Raw genomic sequence first — 24,398 nt, forward strand, 5'->3', positions numbered from 1 at the left:
GCACGTCCACCTCTGGCACATATGGTTTGTCCCATTTCCCCCCCCCACAACAACCCTTCGATGTAGGTTTGGCTGAGCGATAGCAACTGGCACTGCAACCCAAACCCTCTCTGGGTATTGGTACATCTTAAGGGAGTGGCAGAGCCACTGCTTCCTCCACAGTGCAGCCACACATGGCAGGTAAAAGGTAAAGGTAAAGGACCCCTGGATGGTTAAGTCCAGTCAAAGGTGACTATGGGGTTGTGGTGCTCATCTCACTTTCGGCCAAGGGAGCCAGCATTTGTCCACAGACAGCTTTCTGGGTCATGTGGTCAGCACGACTAACTCGCTTCTGGTGCAGCGGAACACTGTGATAGAAACCAGAGTGCACGGAAACGTTTACCTTCCTGCTGTAGCGGTACCTATTTATCTACTTGCACTGGTATGCTTTCAAACTACTAGGTTGGCAGGAGCTGGGACAGAGCAATGGGAGCTCACCCCGTTGCGGGGATTCAAACTGGTTTAGACCACAGCGCCACCCGCATCCAATCACAGCACAAGGGTGGGAGTAGGCAAACCGTTGTGCCAGCCTGGCACAGTGATAGGGCCCGATGCTGTGACATGATGGCAGCAGGGCCGGCGCCCCCAACTTGACTCAATCCCTCCCAAGAATGCCTTCTCCTCCCAGGCCTTGCTGCAAGCTAGTGCTGGCAGGAATGGTGCAAGCAGCAATTGCACTCACCTGCACCTTTGGCAGGTGGAATGACGAGCTCTGCCAGTGGAGGCCCAGCAGGGCTGGGCAGAGGGACACTTCTTTGCCCAATCTAAACCCACCACCAGAGGAACAACCGCAGCTTAATCAAAGGTCAGCTAGTGATCTTGATGGTCGAGTGGGGGTTTTCGCCACTATGCCACACTTGCTCTTAAATCACTTCAGATATCCCCTTTATATCACCTGAGGGAAGTGGACCCTGTTCTGGCAAAACAAATCTCTGGAACAACAGTTCGGTGCTGAGCTTCCCTCCCACGGCTTTCCTCCGGAAAATCATTCCCCACCGCCAATCCATCACCAACCTTTTGACAAGAGACCCAGATTCCACCACCAAATATGCAGTTCCGGCCTCAAATCTACAGGCTTACTCGAGCACTTGGCAAGCTAAGTGTGCTGCAGGGTCTATATATTATATACACAGCAAGCAAAGCTACTTGCTATGCTCACTAACAACTCATGGCTCTGCAAAAAGCAGGAACGACGCCAAGAAGCAGATTTTAGATTACCTGTTTTAAGACACCAGCTACCATCTGGAGCTATGTGTATATTCACACTCCCACTGCTGGGACTATCACCAGCAATATGTGTGTGTGTGTGTGTGTGTGTGTGTGTGTGTGTGTGTGTGTAAATGAAAAGGAAAGTATAATCAGCCTATGTAGCACCACCTTGGCGTTTTGTAACTGGAATGTGGCTTAGCTGCCTAGTTCTATTAGATCTGCCAGCCCCAATAGGTTAGGATCCCCAGGCAAAGGCAACATAGAAAATATATTTTGTCATTCAACAGACATTACAGCTCAGAGGAATACTTTAGTTGGGTGCATCATTATTTAATGCAGCTTTTATCCTATAGAGCCTGATGACTGCCTAAGCTAAATTAAACACACATTAAAATGTCAAAATCCTTTGATGACATTCTAGGCTGTGTGGCTAGCAATCTAGCCCCCATCCACGCAACCCTCACAGCATGCTTCCAGAATATTTTCTGCAAAGGGGTACGTTTGCAGTTATTACCATCAAGTGGGCAACCAAACAAATGCAGGTTTCTGAAATACGATTACAAACAAACACAAAAGGTTTACAACCAGTCTGGATGCAGAGTTTTATAGAAACGAAGTAAAATAGGAAACCACAGGTCAAAGAAGTTGCAGAATGTGTTTCGATTTAAAAACATGCAAAGTTGTATTTTCAGCACCATGTAAGTATACAAAGCTAACATGAGGGGGAAAACACCATGTAGTTTGGAGATTTAAGCTGATCACAGCTTCAGAAATTTACTCTCAAAATATTAAAAGGTTATCAGGCTGGGAGATTTCATCTTCCTGTAGTGTTGCTTACACGACACGAGTTATTTATCACTGCGTAGTAGAATTGAGAAGGAGGAAGGAGACACTGCTCATATATTTATTGCAAGCAGCAGATTTTTGCTTCTGATGGAATCAGGCCATAGCTAAGTGACACTGCAGCCACTCTGAATATATATTCCTTTTAGCTGTATCATAAACTAACAAAAGACAAGTGAAATGTCCCGTGCATGCAAATCTATTTGGGGGAGGGGAGGAAGGACCTGTGCACACACACACACACACACACACAAGCAAAGCAAAGTCTTTGAGGCCATAAACTTATATGATTCAATAATTTTGCAAATACCAGCTACAAAAACAAGCAGCAAACAGGGTTATATTTAAGCGTGCAGGTGAATTTTTTCAACCCCCTTTTATAAAAGAAAGTCTCCCTTTGTTGTGAGAAATGGAGATGGGTGACCTACAATAAAAAAAGATCCAGCAACTATCATGGTGTCAGTCTTTATAGGTTTCCCCACCTTCACTAACCTATTTTAAAGGAACAATACAGGTTGGCAGGACTGTATTATCTAGAGCTGCAACAAGCTTAGGCACCCTAATGATTCCCCACTGCAAAACCTAATTCCTAACAGGTTGGAGGTGCTGCCTGTGAAAACAGAAATTTCTGTATCCTGCTCATACAGGTCCCCTTCTCCCTCTCAGGACCAAAACCTCTTCCTAGATCACCTCATATCGCATGTTGCTAGAATCCAAATGAGAAGCAATCAGGTGTTGCTTCCTCCTTACAGTAGCTTTTGTTACCTGCTTCCCACCATATTGGCTGCTCCACTTGTGCTGAGAGCTTGTCAAGCCATCAGATGCTCGACACACAAACACACACTGCAGAGCAAGGCACCTGGGATACCAGCCCAGATCCTGCTTTTTGTTTTTCAGCCCTTTGCTGAGCAAATGTGGTGGGCTTTATTTACATTATTATTCAATTACTGCCTTGGGAGCAAGGATGCTATAGCATCTCTGTGGTCCTGAGTCAAATATATCCCTCACCATGCAACCAAAGGAATCACTGAGTGATCTACGAACCATTGTAAAACTACAGGTTTCCATACCAACTTAAGCCACATTAACTTCTGGGGTGGAGGGGACTCAGATCCAGGCTGCAATCCTGCGCACCCTTTACAGGGAAGTAAGTCACATGAGCAAAGGGGGACTTGCTTCTGAGTAGACATGCACAGGACTGGGCTGCAGTATCAGGCAACCTTACAAAGGAGGAGGCTGCACTGGACATAGTGGGACTTACTTCCGAGAAAGCATGCAGATGGGATTGGGCGCTGCACCACCACTTACTTCCAAGGAGACCTCTCCCGAAGTCACTTTTAAGCTGAGAGCACACACCATTCCCAAGTTAGATTTTGCTCCAGAGACTATACCTGTGGGTAGGGGCTGAGCAAGAAAGTGGAGGGGGGGTGGAGGAAGGGAAAAACATAAATCCTCTGGAGCCATGAATTATTGGGGGTCTCCCCTGCTGAAGCTAAAACCAACCACCATTCCTGCACCACTTGAAATTGTCCTCCCTTATTGCTTTGCTATTTTGCTGTTCTTTGGTGTTCTGCAGGTTGTTTTTTTTAAAATAGGCAGGTTAAAACTCCTACATTTCCCCCTCATTATTTCATTCGGGTTTTAAGGCGATTTTTAAAACCATACTGTTAATTGTTCCGCAAGCCACTTGGAGGCCCATTGGAACCAAGCAACTAAGGCCCCCAGAGCGATGCTACACAACCCTACATCCAAGCAAGGCCCATGGATCTCAAGCGGGCTTACTCGCATGTAAGCTTGCATAGGACTGCAGCCTGAGGCCGAATCAATGGGCTGGGGTGAATCTAAGCCACACCAAAGGCACGCTCTTGCACGCGCCAACTCAGAAGGCGAAAAAGGCTTTTTAATTCCACTCCCAGCAAAGAAGGCATTGCACTGCACCTCTTTAATGCCCTGTTAACCGGCCAATGATAAAATAAAAGCATGCAAAGAAAGCAAACCCCCCTCTTCCCCCCCCCCACTAAGGCTTACCTTCTTCGCTTGCCCCCCCTCAACTGAAAGGCAACGCCAGGAGTATTTTGCAGCTTGCCAGAAAGTAACACCCAGCGCGCCTCGCCGGCAAATGAACCAGGAACCATCAATGAAAACAGACCCCACCACCAGCAAGGATGCCAGAAGCCACGATCAATAGCCGCGACTCGGCCACGCCAACTGCTCCCTCCTCTCCACCCATCTGCTGGGCTCGGCTGGTGCAGATGGCGGACCTGGGTGCAGGGCGAGCGCGGCGCCCCGGGAGCTCGCGCCGCTCGCCATGATTAATTGATTGCTGGTCGCTAGGCGACCCCGCGCCGGGCTCGAGGCTTTTGCAAAGAGCAGCACCACCAGCAGCAGCCGCTGCCCCCGCCAACCCCAAAGCCAAGGATGCGGGGTCAAATCGCGCCGCCCAGGCAACGCATGCATGCATGCAAGGGTATCTATGCAGCACTGGGAGCATTGCAAAATAATAATAATAAAAAAAAATAAAAATGCAAGGGGTTGCAACGGGCGAGGAAGCGGGATGGCGCTGATGCTTTAGATTTTGCAGAGTTGCACTGAGGAACGGAGGTGGGGTGCTGTGGTTAGGAAAGCCTGCCCTGCCCACCCCTGGCTTGCTTACCTCCTCGCCCCGGGCTCTCTCACAGTCCCATCGCGCCGCCAGGCAAGCTGGCGAAGCTTCCCTCCCCGGAGCGAGCTGCGGCGGAGCTCCGGCAATGTGGGTCGCCGGAGGGATCAAAGGAGAAGGGAGCGCGCAAGAGGCAGAGCCGCCGCCGCCGCCACCGAGCCCCGGGAAGGTGAGGCGCAGCAGCCTCGGCGAGTAGGATGCTCGTGGCGCATCCTACTGGCCAGGACTGCGAATTGCGAGGCGAGGGGGCCGTGGGGGGAGATGCGCGCTGCCGCCCGTCGTGCCAGGGTCAGGCCCACTCTATTGAGGCCTATTACACCTTTGTTATAGGTGGCTACAGTACTAAGGCACTTTCAAAGGGGGGGATATACATACCCCCCCAAAAGGACATAAAATATGCATGTGCTGAGTTATATGTATAGATGTGAAATTAGAAATAATCACTACTTCTTAAAAAATTGCAATGCATCTCACAGATCCTCCCATAGCTGTCAACTTTCAGATTTGAAAATAAGGGATCAGCAGCCTCGAAAATAAGGGATCGGCAGCCTCACATGTCCCAGGGACAGTCTACGGGATATCTTACAATCCAGGAAAGCAGCGGCAAACGGCACTGGAATAAGGGAATTTCCCGCAAAAAAGGGAAGGTTGACAGCTATGGATCCTCCAAGTGTCCCTATTTTCCAGGGACGACCCTGATTTATAGAAGCCATCCCGGTTTCTGATTTGATCCAGGAATGTCCCACTTTTCCTTAGGATGTCCCTGTTTTCATCAGTGAAATGTTGGAGGGTATGGAGTTATCCGAGCCACCTGAAGTCAATCCTGTACAGTGGTTCTCAAAATTAATCCGTTCCGGAAGTCAGTTCCAATACCAAAGTGTTCCAAAACCGAGGTGCACTTTCCCATAGAAAGTAATGCAAAATGGATTAATCCGTTCCAGACTTTTAAGCACAACCCCTAAAACAGCAATTTAACATTAATTTTACTATCTAACGAGACCATTGATCCATAAAATGAAAGCATTAAACAATGTACTGCAGTCACGCAATCAATCAGTAGCTGAACTGGGTTCCACACAGTCACAAAAAGAAAAAGAGGCACAAAAATGCAAAATAAATAGCAAAAACAGACAGACCTCAGTGTAACACTCAAAACGGAAGTGTGGCACTCAAAACGGAAGCATAACACTCAAAATGGAGCACGTTCGGCTTCCGAAAATGTTCGCAAACCAGAACACTTACTTCCGGGTTACTTACTTTGGGTTCCAAGTTGTTTGAGTGCCAAGGCGTTTGAGAATCAAGGTACCACTGTATAGGGAAGTTTTTAAAAAATGTTTAATGTTTTATTATGTTTTTATATACGTTGGAAGCTGCCCAGAGTGGCTGAGGCAACCTGGTCAGATGTGTGGCGTATAAGTAGTAAAATTATAATTATGGAATGGGACATCCCTATTTTCATTGGAGAAATGTTGGAGGGTATGATCTCACCATATTGGGGGATTTGTGCTGTAGCCTGTATGCCTGCTCATTCAGCTGACTAGGTGTTGAACAGCAACTTCAAAGCTCCTGCCCTTTATTATTTTATGGTCCCTTATCTTTAAACTGGACTTGGATCAGACAGCCACTCAAATAGAGGGGTGCCCTGGGTAAAGTAGGACACACAGACCCCTTGCAATTTGTGCAATGGTTAATTCCTTTTTCTTTTTTTGCTTGGTGTGTAATTCTTGCTTATTTCCTACTGAGGTGGTCAACCTGTGTTTGAGCTGGCATAGTTGGATGTTCCTCAAACCTCCCCCTCCCAAAAACCTGCATGTAGACAGGTACTTTGTCAGGGTGCTAGCCTAGCCTTCTTCCTGACTTGCTAGTTTTCTATGCACAGGGAATTTTTACCAAGTTGCTAGTACAGTACAGAGGAGCATTGTTTGTTCTCTTCCACACACACAACCCCCCTCATTACGGGGTCTTCGCTTAGAGATCACATTCACCCGGTGCTATACCAGCTGCACTGGCTCCCGGTGGAGTACAGGATCAGGTTTAAGGTGCTGGTTTTAACCTTCAAAGCCCTATACGGCCTAGGGCCCTCGTACCTACGGGACCGCCTCTCCTGGTATGCCCCACAGAGGAACCTACGGTCTTCAAATAAAAACACCTTGAAGGTCCCAAGCCACAGAGAGGTTAGGCTGGCCTCAACTAGAGCCAGGGCTTTTTCGGCTGCGGCTCCAACCTGGTGGAACGCTCTGTCACAAGAGACAAGGGCCCTCCAGGACTTGACATCTTTCCGCAGGGCCTGCAAGACAGAGCTGTTCCACCTGGAGCTGGTCAGGGCGCAGCCTGACTCCCTCCTTTGGCAATCTTTACAAAACTTTAGTTTATGGTTGCCATCAATTTTGATTTTAATTCATTTTTATAATGTTTTATAATGCTGTACTGTTTTAGTGTTGTTAGCCACCCTGAGCCCGGCTTCGGCTGGGGAGGGCGGGATATAAATAAAAATTATTATTATTATTATTAGTCTGAAGTAGTACAAGTCCTGGGGAGACCTAGGCCTTGATGATTGGCAGCTGAATGTCAACCCCTGCGCCTAATGAAGTCCCTTTGGGTTTGAAGTGATGTGAGGAGATGCAACAGTTCTCACTACCATGTGTGTGTCTGTGATAGCCTATATACAAATCATCACTCAGGGCTGCTGTGAGCCAGACTTCAGATTTCCCCAACAGCAGGGACATTCTCCCAACTCCAACAGCCCTTGTGGCCAAGAAGATAACTAGAGCTTAAGCCTCAAAATTGGTTCTCACCCTTGGGATTGTGGAGGCTATTCATCCAGTTATATGCAGAGTGTTTTTTTCCTCATGGTTCACCACAAAGGAAATAAAAACAGAACATTAGGGAATCCTCAGACAGGGGCACTTCTGATGATTCCCCCATGTTTCTGTGGCTCTTTCAGCTTTTGCTAAAGACTGAGCCTTTAAAGCCTGTTGTGGAAGGGGAGATTGTTGAGTTGTCTTTGCTTATGTTTTTATTATGCATTTTCTGTTTTTTATATTGTGATTTTATGCTGTGGACCACCCTGAGATCTATAGGGCGGAATAATAATAATGTTGTGGACCTGGCCCTGTGGGACTCCCTGCCAGTAGAAGTTCAGCAGGAATCATCTCCACTTTCTTTGACATGCATTCTGAAAACTGTGTAATTCAGAAATTCCTTTGCCATGTGAATCTCTTTTTACCAACCAGCATTTACTGGCGCGTTTATTGATGTTGAAATGTTGGTTTTTTTATGTTCCACCATTTTATGAAGCTGCAGCCTATACATATTTAAACAAATAAACCATCCTTGGGAAAGAAGACTCACCTCCATGGTGGGCAAAGCAACTTCCAAGCTGCTGCCCAGCCTCACTCCATGGCCTCAAAAGGACATCCATGAGACCTGTCCCCTGCCAACTGTCAGAAAGGGAAGACCTGCCTCCATCACGGGCTGAGTGAGTTCCGAGATGATGCTCCACACCACTGCTTTATCTTTGAGGACACTGGTGGGAGTTTTTGCTGAGCTGTGGGAGGCTAAAGGGCAACCCTGGGCCTGGGGAATACAGTGGTAGCTTGGTTCTCAAACACATTGGCACTCAAACAACTTGGAACCCAGACACTGCAAACCCGGAAGTAAGTGTTCCGGTTTGCAAACTTTTTCCAGAAGCCAAACGTGCTCCAGTTTGAGTGTTATGCTTCTGATTTGAGTGCCACACTTCCGTTTTGAGTGCCATGCTTCCATTTTGAAACTGCTGTTTTAGGGGTTGTTTTTAAACGTCTGGAATGGATTAATCCATTTTGCATTACTTTCTATGGGAAAGCGTGCCTTGGTTTTGGAACGCTTTGGTTTTGGAACGGACCTCTAGAATGGATTAAGGTACCATTGTACCAAGGATTTTGGTAGGAAGTGCCTAGGCAGTGTACGGGCACCGGTGGGCAGAATGAGGCCATTGCCTCACATGGCAGGTGAAGTGGGCTGTGAGGAGCAGTCCTCCGGTCATTCCGCCTGAGCGTTGCAGATGTTTCCTTCTGCCAAAGGACAGAGCTTTGTGTGGCGCAGCAGTGTGGGCCCCCTAAACTAGCCTGCTTCCTCAGCAGCAGATGACGCTAGCCTGTCACCAGTGCCAAAGTAATAAAATAATACACAAGTCATAAAAACAAAACCATTAAACAGAAACAGTTCCTTATAGAAAACAATGAAAAACAATCCATATACGAAAACAAGGCGAACATATAAAAACGCCATGCATGAAAATGGTTAAAACTAGTTCCAGTACAGCTGCAGACTGGGATAAATATCTCTGCTTAAAAGGCTTGTCAAAAGAGGAAGGTATTTACAAAAGACAACAGAGACAGCACCTGCCTAGTAGGAGGAAAAGACAGAGGATAGGTGCCACCTCTCCCAGGTCCCGATTCCTTTGTAAGCTGGCAGCATCATGTGTCCTCACGGCAGGTCAAGGTGCTGCTGCCTGTCCCTACATTTAAAAACATTTCCAAACCTGAGTAAATAGGAAGGTTTTTTTAATTTCTCTTGAAAGTAAGTAATGAGGAAGGGTGACACACCTCACGACGGAGGGCATTCCACAAATTGAAACCACCACCACCGAGAAGGCCCTGTTACAGGTTGATGCAAATGTCCTCAGTGAGGGAGTCTTTCTTAACCAACTGCCTTATTTCACAGAATGCTGTGGCTCCAATTTGCCCAATGCAAGGATTACCCTTTATTCAGTCTGGAAAGTTCCCCACTCGCATTTGCCTTCTGAATCAACAAGGCGTGTGGCTTTTTTTCTACAGCGTTGAAGTGGGGGTGTCCTGGTCCTTTTAAGAGCTCCAGGAATGCAAACCTTGCTCAGTTTTGCCGGGCTTGTGCCAACGAAGAATTCAAGGAGGAGGCAACCAGGTTACCACCTTAGTGGAGTGAATAATCCAGGATTAGTTACATTCTTAAGCTTACAAAGAGGACCTTGAATACTTTACTGGACTGAAGCCAGTAACCCTGCGACCCTGACTTTCCTTAAATCAATGTGAGCTACACCATAGACATAAGCATCAATTCGGATTTTGGCGTGTTCAGTGGCTCACAGGACCATTACAAGAGTCATACAACAAGCCAGTATACACAGCAAAATATGCACCTCTCCCCACACCCCCTCCTGCCTTCCTGCTCATTCTGGGCATCTTTCTGAATGTCTGTTCTGATAGAACCATTGCTTATGTGTAAGCTCTTGCTCACAGCCTCCTTCACAAGGGATGGGATTGTGCCCTAAAGAGAGAGAAAATGCCAAAAAGATGGCTTCTTTAGCACAGCTAGCATGAGAATAACCAGCTAAGGTTGCACAGCCTTCCAGCTGCCCACCGAATCCTAATCATTTGTGACAGAACTGGGTTTTTTCTCAGGTTAATGTCACAATTTTCCTTAGGGGCAGAAGAGTATTCTGTGATATTAACTTAAACCAGAGAAGTTTTGCAAAACATTGGCCTCGTCTCTCCCCGCTGAAAGGAGAGACTGTTTTCGTAACTGCAAAAAGCTTTTAAGTTATTCTTTTCTTTTAACCTGTAGGATCATTCTCTTTGAAGAACTGGCAACAATTTGCAGACTTTGATGTGCCAGCAAAAAAGGTTTTTGAAAAATAATTTTGACATATAAATGCGGTATGTTTACATCCCAACTCAACGTGAATAGGACTGAGCTGCACACGTACTGATTCTGCCTAAAGATAAAAGCTTATCCAGCCAAAGAGGAATATTGGACTAGGAAACAAAAAGCCACTGAAAATTTCAAAAAGGCATTTCTGTTCTACTATAGCCTGCCTTAGCCTAACAGCCAGATACTTAAAAGGCTGGCCTTTTAACCAGCTTCTTCAATTCTAGCATGACTATGGCAAAGTCGTACAACGGGTTCTTGGTTATGGGCCCAAACAGCAATTTCGTAAGCCATGCCAAACTGGAATGATGTGTGTTCACCGTCTCCACACTATTTATAATTGTATAAATGTCTACCATGTGGGTCATTGGTTGTCTATCCAATACTAAAATGTCCTAATTGCTGGCCCAGCAGGGGTCCTAATTTGGCCCATGAGACTGTTCTATAAGGGAACCTGGCATCTGATTCCATAACTTCTAAGCTTCATTAGGTGAGAGATTTTGGGCTCATCCGTACTGTCATTTAATATACCTCCATTAATTATCCCTTGCTCTATGACAGGGGTCAGCAAACTTTTTCAGCAGGGGGCCGGTCCACTGTCCCTCAGACCTTGTGGGGGGCCGGACTTGTGGACATTATTTTGGAAAAAAATAATGAACGAATTCCTAGGCCCCACAAATAATCCAGAGATGCATTTTAAATAAAAGCACACATTCTACTCATGTAAAAACACACTGATTCCCGGACCGTTCACGGGCTGGATTTAGAAGGCGATTGGGTGAATTTGGCCCCTGGGCCTTAGTTTGCCTACCCATGCTCTATGACATTCTCCTCTAAATCACTGTCTTCCCACACTTTCCCCTCCCTCCATAGGTGCCAACTCCTAGGGGCCCAGGTCCCTTTGCCCCCCATAAAATATCTGAGGAGGCCAGGGCCCCCCAAAGTTGATTGACATTGCTGCTTCCGCCCCTTTTCTCCCACGTTTGGCCTTCATTTCCCAGCAAGCCCTGTAAAAGAACTTGTAAAAGTGTTAAGTTGTGGGTGAACATATCAGACGACACAGAGATTCTTCAAATAGCTCTTGTTTATTCACAGGCCAGAACAGAACTGAAGTGAAGGGTTCAGTCAGCCTGCTTATATAGAGCTCCAGTACAACGTAACTGTAACAATTTTCTAAAACTATCCAATCACTGAACGTCACTTTCGATCCCTTCTTTGCATAACTATCTACAGTATCCCCCTGCTGGCCCAGGGTGAGAACTTCAGTACATAACAAAAAGGGTTGCTGGATGCAAGAGAGCTGGGATCAGGGGAAAACCACCAACATCATTTCTTACAGCCCTTGCAATTGGAGACAGAGAGGAAGAGAGAATTAAACTGCATGCTCCATGGGGCAGATTCTGCTAGGACAAGAGAGGAAGCAGCTCCCTGGTTGCTTGTCATTTTAAAAAATTAAATTCAAGACATGCTGTAAGAGCCAAGGGAGGAGGACATTGTCAAGAGCTTTGCCATTTACTTTCAAACTTCTTTTCTGCCATCCCTCCTATGTCCTTGTCCCCCTACCTCCAATATCACTGTCCTTGTCTGCCCCCGCCCTATATTTTATTCAAGTTGGTATCTATGCTTCCCTCAATTTGAATTTCCACATATCCTCTCCTTTCTCAGAGTATCCCTGGTATAAGGAAATCTGGATCAAGGGAGGGGAAATTGTGGGAAGGCAGTAATTTGGAGAAGAAGCTTACAATCCACATTAAAAGACATAATGGATGAGCCCTTTGTCAAAATCTTGCACTTGCACCACCTTGAAAGTTGAAATGTAGGAAGAGCAAATAAAGATAAGCATGGACTTTCAGAACCAGCAGTTTTATCAGGACTGGAGATAATAGTGATTTAATATTGCTTTTGTCCAGTGAGGTCCAGCATTGAGGGCCTTCTGGTTGTTCCCTCCCTGCGAGAAGCCAAGTTACAGGGAACTAGGCAGAGGGCCTTCTCGGTAGTGGCACCTGCCCTGTGGAATGCCCTCCAACCAGATGTCAAAGAGAAAAACAACTACCAAACTTTTAGAAGACATCTGAAGGCAGCCCTGTTTAGGGAAGCTTTTAATGTTTAATAGATTATTGTATTTTAATATTCTGTTGGAAGCTGCCCAGAGCGGCTGGGGAAACCCCACCAGATGGGCAGGGAATAAATTATTATTATTATTTGCCATACGTTCTGTCCCATTGACATCTCAAGTCAAAAATGGTTGAAGCAATACTGAAACAAAATGAAGGATCCATTACAAAATATAGTTGTGGCATTACACAACCAAATGTCTAGCTCTCATGGCTAGGGACTGAAATCTGAGGAGTTCTGAGAAATCAGAAAGGGCAACAAGCACCTGAACAATTAGTTATTAATATAAGGTAAATGCAATGCCAAATCTTTTTAATACAATTTGGCTTTCTCCTTGCAAAACTGGGGATGTTTTTATATAGAAAATCTAGCCCTCCCTGCAGGCGTTAGATGATACCAATCACAATATGAAAACCTGACTGAACTGCTCAGATGTAAAATCGACCTGACACACAGTGCAAGGCTTCTCTGGGTAACTTTCTAAAGAGGGATAGCTCCTGCCTCAGCGGAGTTACAATAGAGAATTGGTCTTCCCTGCCTGGAAGCGGGACTCTGATTTGAATTTAGGTCAATGTGTATTTTGTCAGATCTCTTTCCTGCCATGCACTTAAATGTGGCTACAAAACATTCTGCTGCCATCCCATTATTTACATACAATAGCGAACAATCCTGCCCAAGGTAATGGCAGAGTCCCAGTGATTTCAGTGAGGGAGAGCAGAACATATGCCTAACTTAGCTCAGGTGTTGCCAACTTCCCTGCCCCACGGGCCAATTTGCACACTGGAGAAACTGTCATGTTATAATTCCTGCTCTCTGATTGCAGTCATGGGATTATTGTTTTTCACATGACGGTGTATGTTTTGACTCCACAGAGTGGGAAGTGACGAAGACAGAATGTTTGTGTTACTGTGTTCCGTGAAGTGGGGCTATTGTCCTTTGTTTTCCCCCTCGTTGCTATCTGATGCTTGAGAGAGAGGGAGCCATGTTGCAGTGCTCCGTGTGTGTTTATATGTAAATAAAGTAGATTAGCCAAAATGTTGCTGAGGTCTGTCATGCAAAGCTGTGAAGACTCTGCGGCTCTCTAAGCGTGCCAGTGTTGGTTGGCATTGGTCGCTGTGATGTTTGGGCAGAAGAAAGCTTTTGAAGCTCCTGAACAATTGACCAGGAGGGAGAGAACATGCCAGTCGGGCATGTGTCTCTGCCAGGGTCCTAATCGAGTCTAGGCTGAACTCCTGACACAACACACGCATGTGCGCACGTGCACACACACAGAGTACACACCACAACCGATCCATTAGCTACAACAGAATGTCTCTTTCAAGCCAAATTTCAGTAGAGGGAGGGGACCATGTGGGTGCCAGGGAAGGGCCTCTATAGGTACAGATGTGGTCACAGGTGCTGGGCTGGCAACTCCTGGCCTCAGAATTATTTGCGGAGCAGCAAGCAGACAAAAAGATGGAGAGAATCTCCAGTAAGCCAGTGGGCAAGCAGATGTGCTCTTGGAGTTGTGTCTTGAATCCACAGGGACTGTTTTGAGATGGGGGAGCAAGAGTGGAGACCAAAAGAGAAATTGAAGGGCTCCACCAAAAGGCAATATATGGTTTGAGTCTGAGATCAGACCGATTAACTTTGACCGAGAACCCGCCTGAAACCCCAGAAAAATGATGGTGATGATAATCAGGGTTTTTCCCCAGCCAGAACTCTGTTCCGGCACGTCTTATAATGCCATTGCCATTATAAAAAAACAAGAGAGGCATTCGTGGTGATTTCTGGTACCTCTATTTCTCGAAAAATACCATTGATGACAATACCGGTAAATAAAATGAGAAAATAAATCAGATTTTTTTTTGTTGGGGGTGGAGAATTGTATGTTTATTGTATCAGCCCGGATGTGACGTGATCTCGTTTATGTTTTTACTTTTTTCTTATATTCCCCCCCCCAAAAAAGCATTTAAAAAGAATTACTCGTTAAGGTTTTACTTTAAAGCAGGAATATAGGAAGTTGCCTTATGCCGAGTCAGACCATTGGTTCATCTAGCTCAGGGTTTCCCAAACTTGGGCCTCCACTTCTTTTTGGACTACAACTCCCATCATCCTTAGCTAGCAAGACCAGTGAATGATGGGGATTGCAGTCCAAAAACAGAAAAGGAAGAAAAGGTGGTATATAAATGTAATAATAAAAAAATGTAGCAAGGCCTCCAATAGTCCACAGACGATGATAGGACCATGCTCGTCACATGGAGGGGAACCAGGAGAGAGGGAAGTACCACTTGCAAACTGCAGAAACAAAGGAGGCAACTCTCAGAAGGTGATAATGACATGCTCTCAAGCAGCCTCCACCCATGACATCACCTAGTCCAGGGGTCTGCAACCCGCGGCTCCAGAGCCGCATGTGGCTCTTTACCGCAGCTCTGGGGCGGATACTAGCGAGGGGAGGAGGCGCATTGTGTGCCCCAACACTCCCCACTGTGGCGGGCGCTGTACTGGCTGTGACGTTGCATGGGGGCGGTGCGTGTGTTAGTCACACACCGTCCCGATGTCACCTTCCCACCCGCCTGCTACATTGTAAGGGGCATGTACGCTGGTCACTGCATTGAAAGGGGGCATGTACGCTGGTCACTGTTTTGAAGGGGAGTGAAGAACACACACACACAAAAAGGTAACTTGTTAATTTAACGTTTATTTCTATGAGGAGGAGTAATTCTGAGGGGTCAAACAAAGAAATAATAAAAAGTGACAAAAAAGTTATTTTTATAATGACGAGTTTTGCGGCTCCCAGTTTTTTTCCCTTCGGAAACAGGTCCAAGTGGCTCTTTTTGTCTTAAAGGTTGCAGACCCCTGACCTAGTCTCATGTTTGGGCCCTGAAATCTCAGAGTCTGGGGTGCTCCTGGCAACCATAGTTTAGCGTGGCAGCACCTACCCCTTTGGAACTTCCTGCATATTGAGATCAAGCAGGCACCTTTACTGTACTCTTTTTGCACCTGCTAAAAGCATTCCTGTTTATAGACAATCCTTTAGCCAGATGCTTAGAAAGTTGAGGTAATTTTAATCTGCTTTAGTATTTTAACTTTTGCATGTTTTAAAGCAGGGCTGTATTTTTTTAAAAAATTTTTTTGTAAACCACTTTGAGAGTTTTCTTACAATCAAGTGGCCAATACATTTTATGAAATAAGAAAACACTGATGGGGGTTTGTTATTGGTATGAGCTTTTGTGTGCATGCACACAAAAGCTCATACCAATAACAAACTTAGTTGGTCTCCAAGGTGCTACTGGAAGGAATTTTTCTATTTTGTTTTGACTACAGCAGACCAACACGGCTACCTACCTGTAACTATAGACTTATGGGGGTGATCATGAGGAAAGCTTGCACTCCAGAATTCACCACTACAAAACTGCATGTATGCATGTCTGTTTAATTGCTCATCCATTCCCACTACCCTTTTGCTGATTTAAAAATAAAATGCATGAATTATCTTCTAAGTTTAATGTTGAAGCCAGTTGCACATTTTTGCCTGGAGGAAAGCCTCATTGAACCCAGTGGGACTTATCACACATTAAGCCTACAACGAAATTGCACACCCCCCCCCCCCATTTTTTTAAGCCACACATATTGGCTGCAAACACCTAGAAACTTAAAATGCAGAAAAGGGTGCGGAATAATGCTGTACGATTTCCACCAAAACAAAACCTTCCTTCCCCTCCATCACGCTCAGGGCTCTGAAAAACAAAGCCGTGTTAGTTTTAGTTAATCTTTATCCCATCGAGACACAACGTAGTTTGGAGAAATAAAAAAGAACTCTGCAACGTGATACCGCATGCGTGTAATGAAGGGGTTAAAAGAAAGCCGGGAATCTGCAAGGCATGACGGGAGTTGTAGGCGAAGAGCTTCATGGGAATTGTAGTTGAGCTGTTTCCTGCAGCATGGCTGCCCTCCTGTAAGGTAAGCTTGCTTCTTTTCTCTGCTATGTCCTGCTTTGCAAAAAGGCAAATGGCAACATCTTTTAACCAGGCTGCAAATTCGAACCCAAGACAGGACGGTTTCCTCTCCTGATTTAAGACTTGCGTGGCGTCTCCTGCTCCCAAGACACTGAATCAGCACTTTATTAACAGGATCTGGTCATGCTAACTCAGTTTTGGAAAGAGAGTGTTGTAAGGATCGTAGCCTAAAATTCCTGTCCAGACATAACAGCTCCTGTTTTCAGTGCACTCCTTTTTTTGAGGCGTTGGGGTGTGTGTGGTGGTGGTGGAACCAAGGCAGCAAAAAATAGACACCACAGTCCTGGCTTGATCTCGTGTAAAATCTAGTTGAGATTCCTGCACTGCAATGGGGTTGGAGTAGATGACCCTTCTAGCTCTCCAATTCTGTAATTCCATGATTCTATGAAAACAACAGCAACCTTGAGCATGTTTATTTATCCCTCAGTACCGCTTCTATGAAGGGATGCGGGTGGCGCTGTGGGTTAAACCACAGAGCCGAGGACTTGCCGATCAGAAGGTTGGCGGTTCAAGTCCCTGCTCCTGCCAGCCTAGCAGTTTGAAAGCACGTCAATGTGCAAGTAGATAAATAGGTACCGCTCTGGCGGGAAGGTAAACAGCGTTTCCGTGCATTGCTCTGGTTCGCCCGAAGCGGCTTAGTCATGCTGGCCACATGACCCGGAAGCTGTACGCCGGCTCCCTCGGCCAATAAAGCGAGATGAGCACCGCAACCCCAGAGTCGATCACGACTGGACCTAATGGTCAGGGGTCCCTTTACCTTTACCTTACCTCTTCCATGCTACCTTTAGCCACGTGTGAGAGAACTTGGAATAATTCTCTTCAAAGATCGAGAGAAGCAAAGGGCCTCCCATTTCATGCCAACTCACTCAAAGTAAGTTCCATTGAGCTGAATGGGGCTCATTACTGAGTCAGTGGTTTGTGTCATTTCAATGGGTTGCTTCATTTGTGGTCAGATCCTATGCTGTATAGAACGGTCTGCTGAATTCAAGGAACTCGACCATGATAATGATGATAATGTTTTTGGTTTTTTAATATCCCGCTCTTCTACTTAAATGTACACACAGTAGCATACAACAAAACCAGAAATACGGCCCTAAAAATTCTCTCTCTCTCTCTCTGCAATAAAAATGGCTCTATGTGCATTTAGGGACCTGCAGGTAGGGAGACAGCTGTTTTCCTTGTGATCTCTTGCATGCTTTCTATACACATCTGGCTGGCCACTATGAGAACTGAATCTGATCCAGCAAGACTCTTATTATGGTCTTATATTTTTAAATTTATAAAAGCAATAGCTATACGAGCGTGAGCATATATATATCAAGAAGACTTGGAAGCACAGTTTTCTATATGCCTCCTCAAAAGTAAGCCCCATTGAGGTCAGAGGAACTTATTCCCAAGTAAGTGTGTGCAGGGTTGCAGTATGGTTCTCAAGTAAGTGTGCAAAGGATTGCAGCCCTAGGGTGACCAGGTGGGCGTAAGAACAGGTCTTATGTGCTTTCAACATCTAGGTAGAAGAGAAAATTGCTGCAGATACAGATTCTCGTGCAGATTTAAGAAAAGTTGCATCAGTCAAAGTTCCCACTTCTGTACAATTTCTCTTTGCATCTGGTTGTGCTAACCACGCTCATTGACCAAGGAGCTGTTCTTATACTGAATCCAACCATTGATCCAGGAGATAACGACTGTCTACTGTGTCAAATGCTTTTCCATGCTGGCATCTTCCTCAGCTCAGGGGAACTGTAGCAGTGAACATGCCACAGGTTCAGACTAGGACCTTTCAGATTTGTTTATGTTTATTTATAAAATAAATTTCTGTCCAGCTTTTCCTTTCCACAATAGGGGCACCCAAATGGCTTACTAGATGCAGGACACGTCTTCTGCCACTGAGTCAGCAGAGGCCTTCAACCACTTCTAAAGCCCTGATTTTGTTTATTTAAAAACCTGCTTTAGAACAGCTTGCTATAATAGCTTAAAGGTAAAGGGACCCCTGACCATTAGGTCCAGTCGTGGAAGATTCTGGGGTTGCGGCGCTAATCTCGCTTTATTGGCCAAGGGAGCCGGCGTACAGCTTCTGGGTCATGTGGCCAGCATGACCAAGCTGCGAACCAGAGCAGTGCATGGAAATGCCGTTTACCTTCCCACTAGAGTAGTACCTATTTATCTACTTGCTCTTCGTGCTTTTGAACTGCTACATTGGCAGGAGCAGGGACTGAGCAACGGGAGCTCACCCCATCAAGGGGATTTGAACCGCTGACCTTCTGATCAGCAAGCCCTAGGCTCTGTGGTGTAACCCACAGGTTGCTGCTAAATGCTCTGCCACTTTACCTCTTTGCTTTGTTTTAATGGCAACTCCAGGGCATTTGCTAGCTAATACCAACCTTTTCAGAAGGCCTCAAGTTTTTCACTTGCATTAAGATTACAGCAAAGTCAATTGTTTACTCCTGTGATTCTGTAAGCTAGGAATGACCAGAAATAAAAGGGGAATAATGTTCAAGAGCATCGGGAATTATAAATGGGCCGAGTGCACCATCTACTGGTACAAAGGAGACTCTCTCTTTTGTCAGTACAGTGAGAAATAGCTGCAAAGGAGAAAAGTTGAATCAGCTTGTTCCATCTCTAATTGTCGAGCTCAACCCCCAAAAAAATTGCTCAGGAAAAAATTGGTGTTCACTGGAAATTACCGTATTGTTTGCTCTATAAGACTCACTTTTTCCCTCCTAAAAAGGGGAAATGTTTGTGTGTCTTATGGAGCGAATGCAGGCTGCGCAGCTATCCCAGAAGCCAGAACAACAAGAGGGATTGCTGCTTTCACTGTGCAGCGATCCCTCTTGCTGTTCTGGCTTCTGAGATTCAGAATATTTTTTTTCTTGTTTTCCTCCTCCAAAAACTAGGTGCGTCTTGTGGTCTGGTGCATCTTATGGAGCGAAAAATACGGTACTTCCCAGTAAGTATTTGCAGCAGGGCAGTCAGCGTTGGACTGTGTTGCACTTTCAGCAGCCTTATTTTGGTTTTAGGTGCTGCGTTTATATCCTGCTCCCACAACCAGAGGGCTCCTACAGTGGATTGCAAATAAGCTGCAACAATAAAACCAAAAAGCAAACAAACATAAAGGGCTCAGGGAAATCTCATGGCGCTCATCTCTAACTTCATGAGACATATGAGAATAATATCAGCCAATTTCACAGGGTTGTTATAAGGAATAGGGAGCAGTTCCTATGCACAAGAAGCTGGTGTAAAGTCACACCAGATCCAAACCCTGTTCAGCGGTGGGGCTGCTGCTCTGCCTAACCCTGGCAGAGGGAAAACAAGCCATTAAAACTGGGTTCTAGGCAGGGTTGCCAGGTCACGTGACCGAGCTGAACGCTCCCATCATGCCCCTGGGATGAGCAAGTTACACTGGTTTGTATCTTCAGACTGAGGATTTAATGCCATATTGGGTGTTCTATAAAGAGCTTTATAGGTCAAAACCAGGATTTGTTGCTGATTGTTTTTGTTCCGTTCAAGGGATTTAAAACCTGGTCCTTTCTTTCCCCCAGATGGCATCCTCTCCGTTGACCTTTTCAGCATGGAAACAGACGGCATCGGTCAACAGAGACTCAGTAAAGCAGAGAAGAAGCTGCGGCAAAAACAGATGAAGGCCAGGCATACCCTGCTGAGGCACGAGGGCATTGAGTGTGTGTCGTACCCCACCAAGGTGATTTGGGAGTTGAAGTTGCTCCTAGTTGAATGTGAATGGTGTTTTAAGTAGGTTTACTAAGAGATCGGTCCCACTGATCTTAATGGGGCTCATTGGCCAGGCTAGCTGTGGCTAATGGGATTTGGAGTTCAGCCACCTCTGGAGGGCAGCAGGTTGGAGATGGGGAAGGCTGGTGTGGAACAGATCACATGGCAGAAATCCAAGCTGTTGGTGAAATGGACAACTACCCATCCTGGATTAATACGTCTTGAGTAGTTTTTCCATAAATGAAAGCTGCTATCAATAATGATATATGGTGCAAAATTCAGTGGCCAGGTTGCTCACCAGAACAAGATGGTTTGAGCTTATGATGCCAATCCTGACCCAACCCAACTGCACTGGCTGCTAATTATTTTCTGGGCCCAATTCAAAATGCTGGTGTTGACCTATAAAGCCTTACACAGCTCAGGATCTCAATACCTTAAGGACCCCCTCTCCCCATACGAACTGACCCAGACCCTGTGCTTGTCATCTGAGGCCCATCTCTATGTTCCCCCCTCCTTGAGAGGTTTGGGGGGGGTGGCAAAACAAGAGGGGGCCTTTTTATGGTGGCTCCCTGTTTGTGGAAAGCTCTCTCCAGTGAGGCTCGCCTAGCACTATCATTAAGTGTATTTGGCGCCAGGTGAAAACATTCCTTTTTAGCCAGGTCTTTGACCATTAAATAATCTATGGCCTGTTAAAGGTGTGTGCATGTGTGTGGATGACTGTTATTATGATGGTTTTTATGACTATGCTGTCTATTACCATGCTTTGTTTTATGTTTTTATTATTAAGCACTGTAAAATATGTTTTTAATGTTGTCCACCGCCCTGAGATCTTTTTATAAAGGGCAGTACAGTGGTACCTCAGGTTACATACGCTTCAGGTTACATGCGCTTCAGGTTACAGACTCCGCTAACCCAGAAATACTGCTTCAGGTTAAGAACTTTGCTTCAGGATGAGAACAGAAATCGAGCTCCGGTGGCGCGGCAGCAGCAGGAGGCCCCATTAGCTAAAATGGTGCTTCAGGTTAAGAACAGTTTCAGGTTAAGTACAGACCTCTGGAACGAATTAAGTACTTAACCTGAAAAACCACTGTATATGAATCAAAATCATAACAACAACAACAAATTTCTAGCTATTTCAAATCTAAACATTTCATTTTGTTTTTCAAACAGAGCAATTCTGGGATAAGAGCCTAATTTCCTCTTTTATTTCTCCAATGCGTTTATGGAATGTTGCTTTCAGATGAATAAATTAGCGTTGATTACTCATGTCTGTGTATCACTTGTCCTCTCCCCCCCCCTTCCACCGCCCTCCTCTTTATCTCCCGATAATTAGAGCCTGGTGGTTGCCAACGGAGGTCTGGGCAATGGTGTAAGCAGATGCCAACTGCTCAGCGTGGTGCAGGATTGTGGGCTGGTGAAAGCTCTTCTAATGCCTCCCGGTAAACCATATTCGTTTGTGAAATACGGAAGGACAGAAGACTCCAAAAAAGCCTATGACTCCCTCAACGGGAAGGAGATAACGGTAGAGGATTCTGGCCAAACTGTCGTTCTCTATTTCAACTTTGTGGAAAAAGGTATTGCTGCTGTATTTAGCTGTTTAATAATAATAATAATAATAATAATAATAATAATAATAATAATTTATTATTTATACCCCGCCCATCTGGCTGAGTTTCCCCAGCCACTCTGGGCGGCTCCCAATCGAGTGTTAAAAACAATACAGCGTTAAATATTAAAAACTTCCCTAAACATGGCTGCCTTCAGGTGTCTTTTAAAAATAGGATAGCTGCTTATTTCCTTGACATTTGATGGGAGGGCATTCCACAGAGCGGGTGCCGCTACCGAGAAGGCACTCTGTCTGGTTCCCTGTAACCTCACTTCTCGCAGGGAGGGAACCACCAGAAGGCCCTCGAAGCTGGACCTCAGTGTCCAGGCTGAACGAGGGGGTGGAGATGCTCCTTCAGGTATACAGGATGGATGAATGGGTAGATAGATGATAGATAGATAGATACATACAGGTTTAATAAATAAATAGAGCCAGCCCACCCACCTAGGGCTCCCACTCTTAAATGCATCATACTTCCAGTGGAGACTGGTTCATTAGGGCAAATGGTGCACAGCCCCATCAACCTCAGTCTGCCCTCAGCCAGCTGTCCCGTCCGTCCCTCCCCATCTTTGCCTGCCTTCTTAAGCACAACCACTCTAAGGAGTTGCTCTGTCTGTCTGTTTCCTCCTTTTTGGTCTCAGTGTTGCCCCTATAGAGCTCAGGAGGGAGGAGAATGGCACTTCCTGTCTGGCGCTGTTTTCTGCTGGTCTTCCCACCTTCTTCCCCACCTGTCATCATTGCATACCTCTGTAAACCCTGGGATTCATCCGCGCTGGCTGATGCCTCCCTCTTGTGCGTGGGTGGTGCTGTTTTGGCTGCATAAGCAATGGTATTGAAAGCCCAAACATCAGAAATTGAGGGAATCAGCTTTTAGGAATATAGCAATGCAACAGGTGAAATGTGTGCAGGTACTTATTGTTTCTGGATTATTATTTGAGTTACTGATCAACATTAAAGGTAAAGGGACCCCTGACCATTAGGTCCAGTCATGACTGACTCTGGGGTTGCGGCGCTCATCTCGCTTTACTAGCCGAGGGAGCCAGCGTACAGCTTCCGGGTCATGTGGCCAGCAGGACTAAGCTGCTTCTGGCGAACCAGAGCAGCGCACGGAAACGCCGTTTACCTTCCCGCCGGAGCGGTACCTATTTATCTACTTTGACGTGCTTTCGAACTGCTAGGTTGGCCGGAGCAGGGACTGAACAACGGGAGCTCACCCCGTCGCAGGGATTTGAACCGCCGACCTTCTGATCAGCAAGTCCTAGGCTCTGTGGTTTAACCCACAGCGCCACCCGTGTCCCACTGATCAACATTAGCTACTTACTAACAGCTGGATATTTACCATTCCTCATTGATATAGCTTTTAATACATACTGAATATTTTCTTTTAATTGTTTCCATAATCTTGTGGGCTAGCATTCTTTTCGGACTTGATTGCGCGGCTGACAATCTGTGGCAGGCAGGTAGGGGAAAGGGGGCTTACTGGGAGGGTCAGCTGCACTGCTTAGTGGGTTTGGGTTCATAGGCTGCATGCATTTAAAGCACCCCCCAAAGAATATGAGGAACTGTAGTTTGTTAAGGATGCTGGGAGTGGTAAACTACACTTCCCTAGTTTCTATGGGGAGCAAAACGTGCTCTAAACGTATCTTCTTCTTCTTTGGCGATCACTCGTAGCCGAAAAAGATTGTCTTCCATAAACACGGTTTTAACAGTAAGTCCGTAGGTGACTGTGGAGGCCAATTCTGGACCCACATGTCCTTCCACAGTGGGGACATAGGTTTCCGGGCGGGAGTTGATCACGGTGAGGGTTTGCCAAGTGTGCCTTCCTCTTAGCGCGTTTCTCCCTTTCGTCTTGAGTTCGAGCGTCTTCAAAACCCATGATACCTTTGGTAAAGGCTGTTCTTCAAATGGAGCACTCGCAGGCCAGTGTTTCCCAGTTGTTGGTGTTTTTTTGAAGATTTGCCTTGAGAGACCCTTTGAACTTCTTTTTTTGTTGACCACCGACATTACGCTTACTATTTTTAAGTTCGGAATAGAGTACAGTGGTACCTCGGAAGTCGAACAGAATCCTTTCCAGAAGTCTGTTCGACTTCCAAAACATTCGGAAACCAAAGTGTACCTGCAGCCAATTGGAAGCCCCGTCGGACGTTCGGCTTCCAAAAGTAGTTCACAAACTGGAACACTCACTCTGCAGAGTTTGGGAGCCAAAACGTTCGAGAACTAAGCTGTTCGAAAACCAAGGTATGACTGTAGTTGCTTTGGAAGATGATAATCAGGCATCCATACAACATGACCAGTCCAGCGAAGTTGATTTTGAAGAATCATTGCTTCCACACTGGTGATCTTTGCTTCTTCCAGTACACTGGCATTGGTTCGCCTGTCTTCCCAGGTGATGTGTGAAATTTTTCGGAGACACCATTGATGGAATTTTTCGAGGAGTTGGAGATGGTCTTTATAAACACATATATGCAGCCCTAGTCCAAGATCCAAAGGAAGTAAATTTTGTGACTGAGCAACTGACCCTGTTCCCGCAGCGTTAAAT

At 45.9% G+C, this 24,398-nt stretch overlaps 2 protein-coding genes across 9 annotated transcripts in view; one reads left to right on the plus strand and one right to left on the minus strand.

Annotated features, from left to right (window-relative positions):
* Positions 1 to 4,937, minus strand: part of ELMOD1 (ELMO domain containing 1) — a 46,777-nt gene extending 41,840 nt beyond the window's left edge. For 2 of the 6 annotated variants that reach the window (XM_081910045.1, XM_081910040.1), the window contains exon 1: positions 4,745 to 4,937. The gene's annotated coding sequence lies outside the window, so the exon portion shown is untranslated. Of the gene's footprint in view, positions 1 to 3,023; positions 3,102 to 4,119; positions 4,311 to 4,744 lie in introns of those variants that run through there. The other 4 variants (XM_081910043.1, XM_081910044.1, XM_081910041.1 and 1 more) reach the window with 4 other exon arrangements.
* Positions 4,469 to 24,398, plus strand: part of ALKBH8 (alkB homolog 8, tRNA methyltransferase) — a 67,026-nt gene continuing 47,096 nt past the window's right edge. Inside the window, exons 1-3 of one of the 3 annotated variants that reach the window (XM_081909804.1) lie at positions 4,469 to 4,558; positions 20,067 to 20,224; positions 21,587 to 21,827. In XM_081909804.1, coding sequence (XP_081765930.1) covers positions 4,510 to 4,558; positions 20,067 to 20,224; positions 21,587 to 21,827 — 448 coding nt within the window. In that variant the 5' untranslated portion in view covers positions 4,469 to 4,509. Of the gene's footprint in view, positions 4,559 to 16,431; positions 16,475 to 16,539; positions 16,684 to 20,066; positions 20,225 to 21,586; positions 21,828 to 24,398 lie in introns of those variants that run through there. The other 2 variants (XM_081909805.1, XM_081909806.1) reach the window with 2 other exon arrangements.

Source organism: Podarcis melisellensis (genome assembly GCF_964234715.1).
Source record: "Podarcis melisellensis genome assembly, chromosome: 4".
NCBI classification, from domain to species: Eukaryota; Metazoa; Chordata; class Lepidosauria; order Squamata; family Lacertidae; genus Podarcis; species Podarcis melisellensis.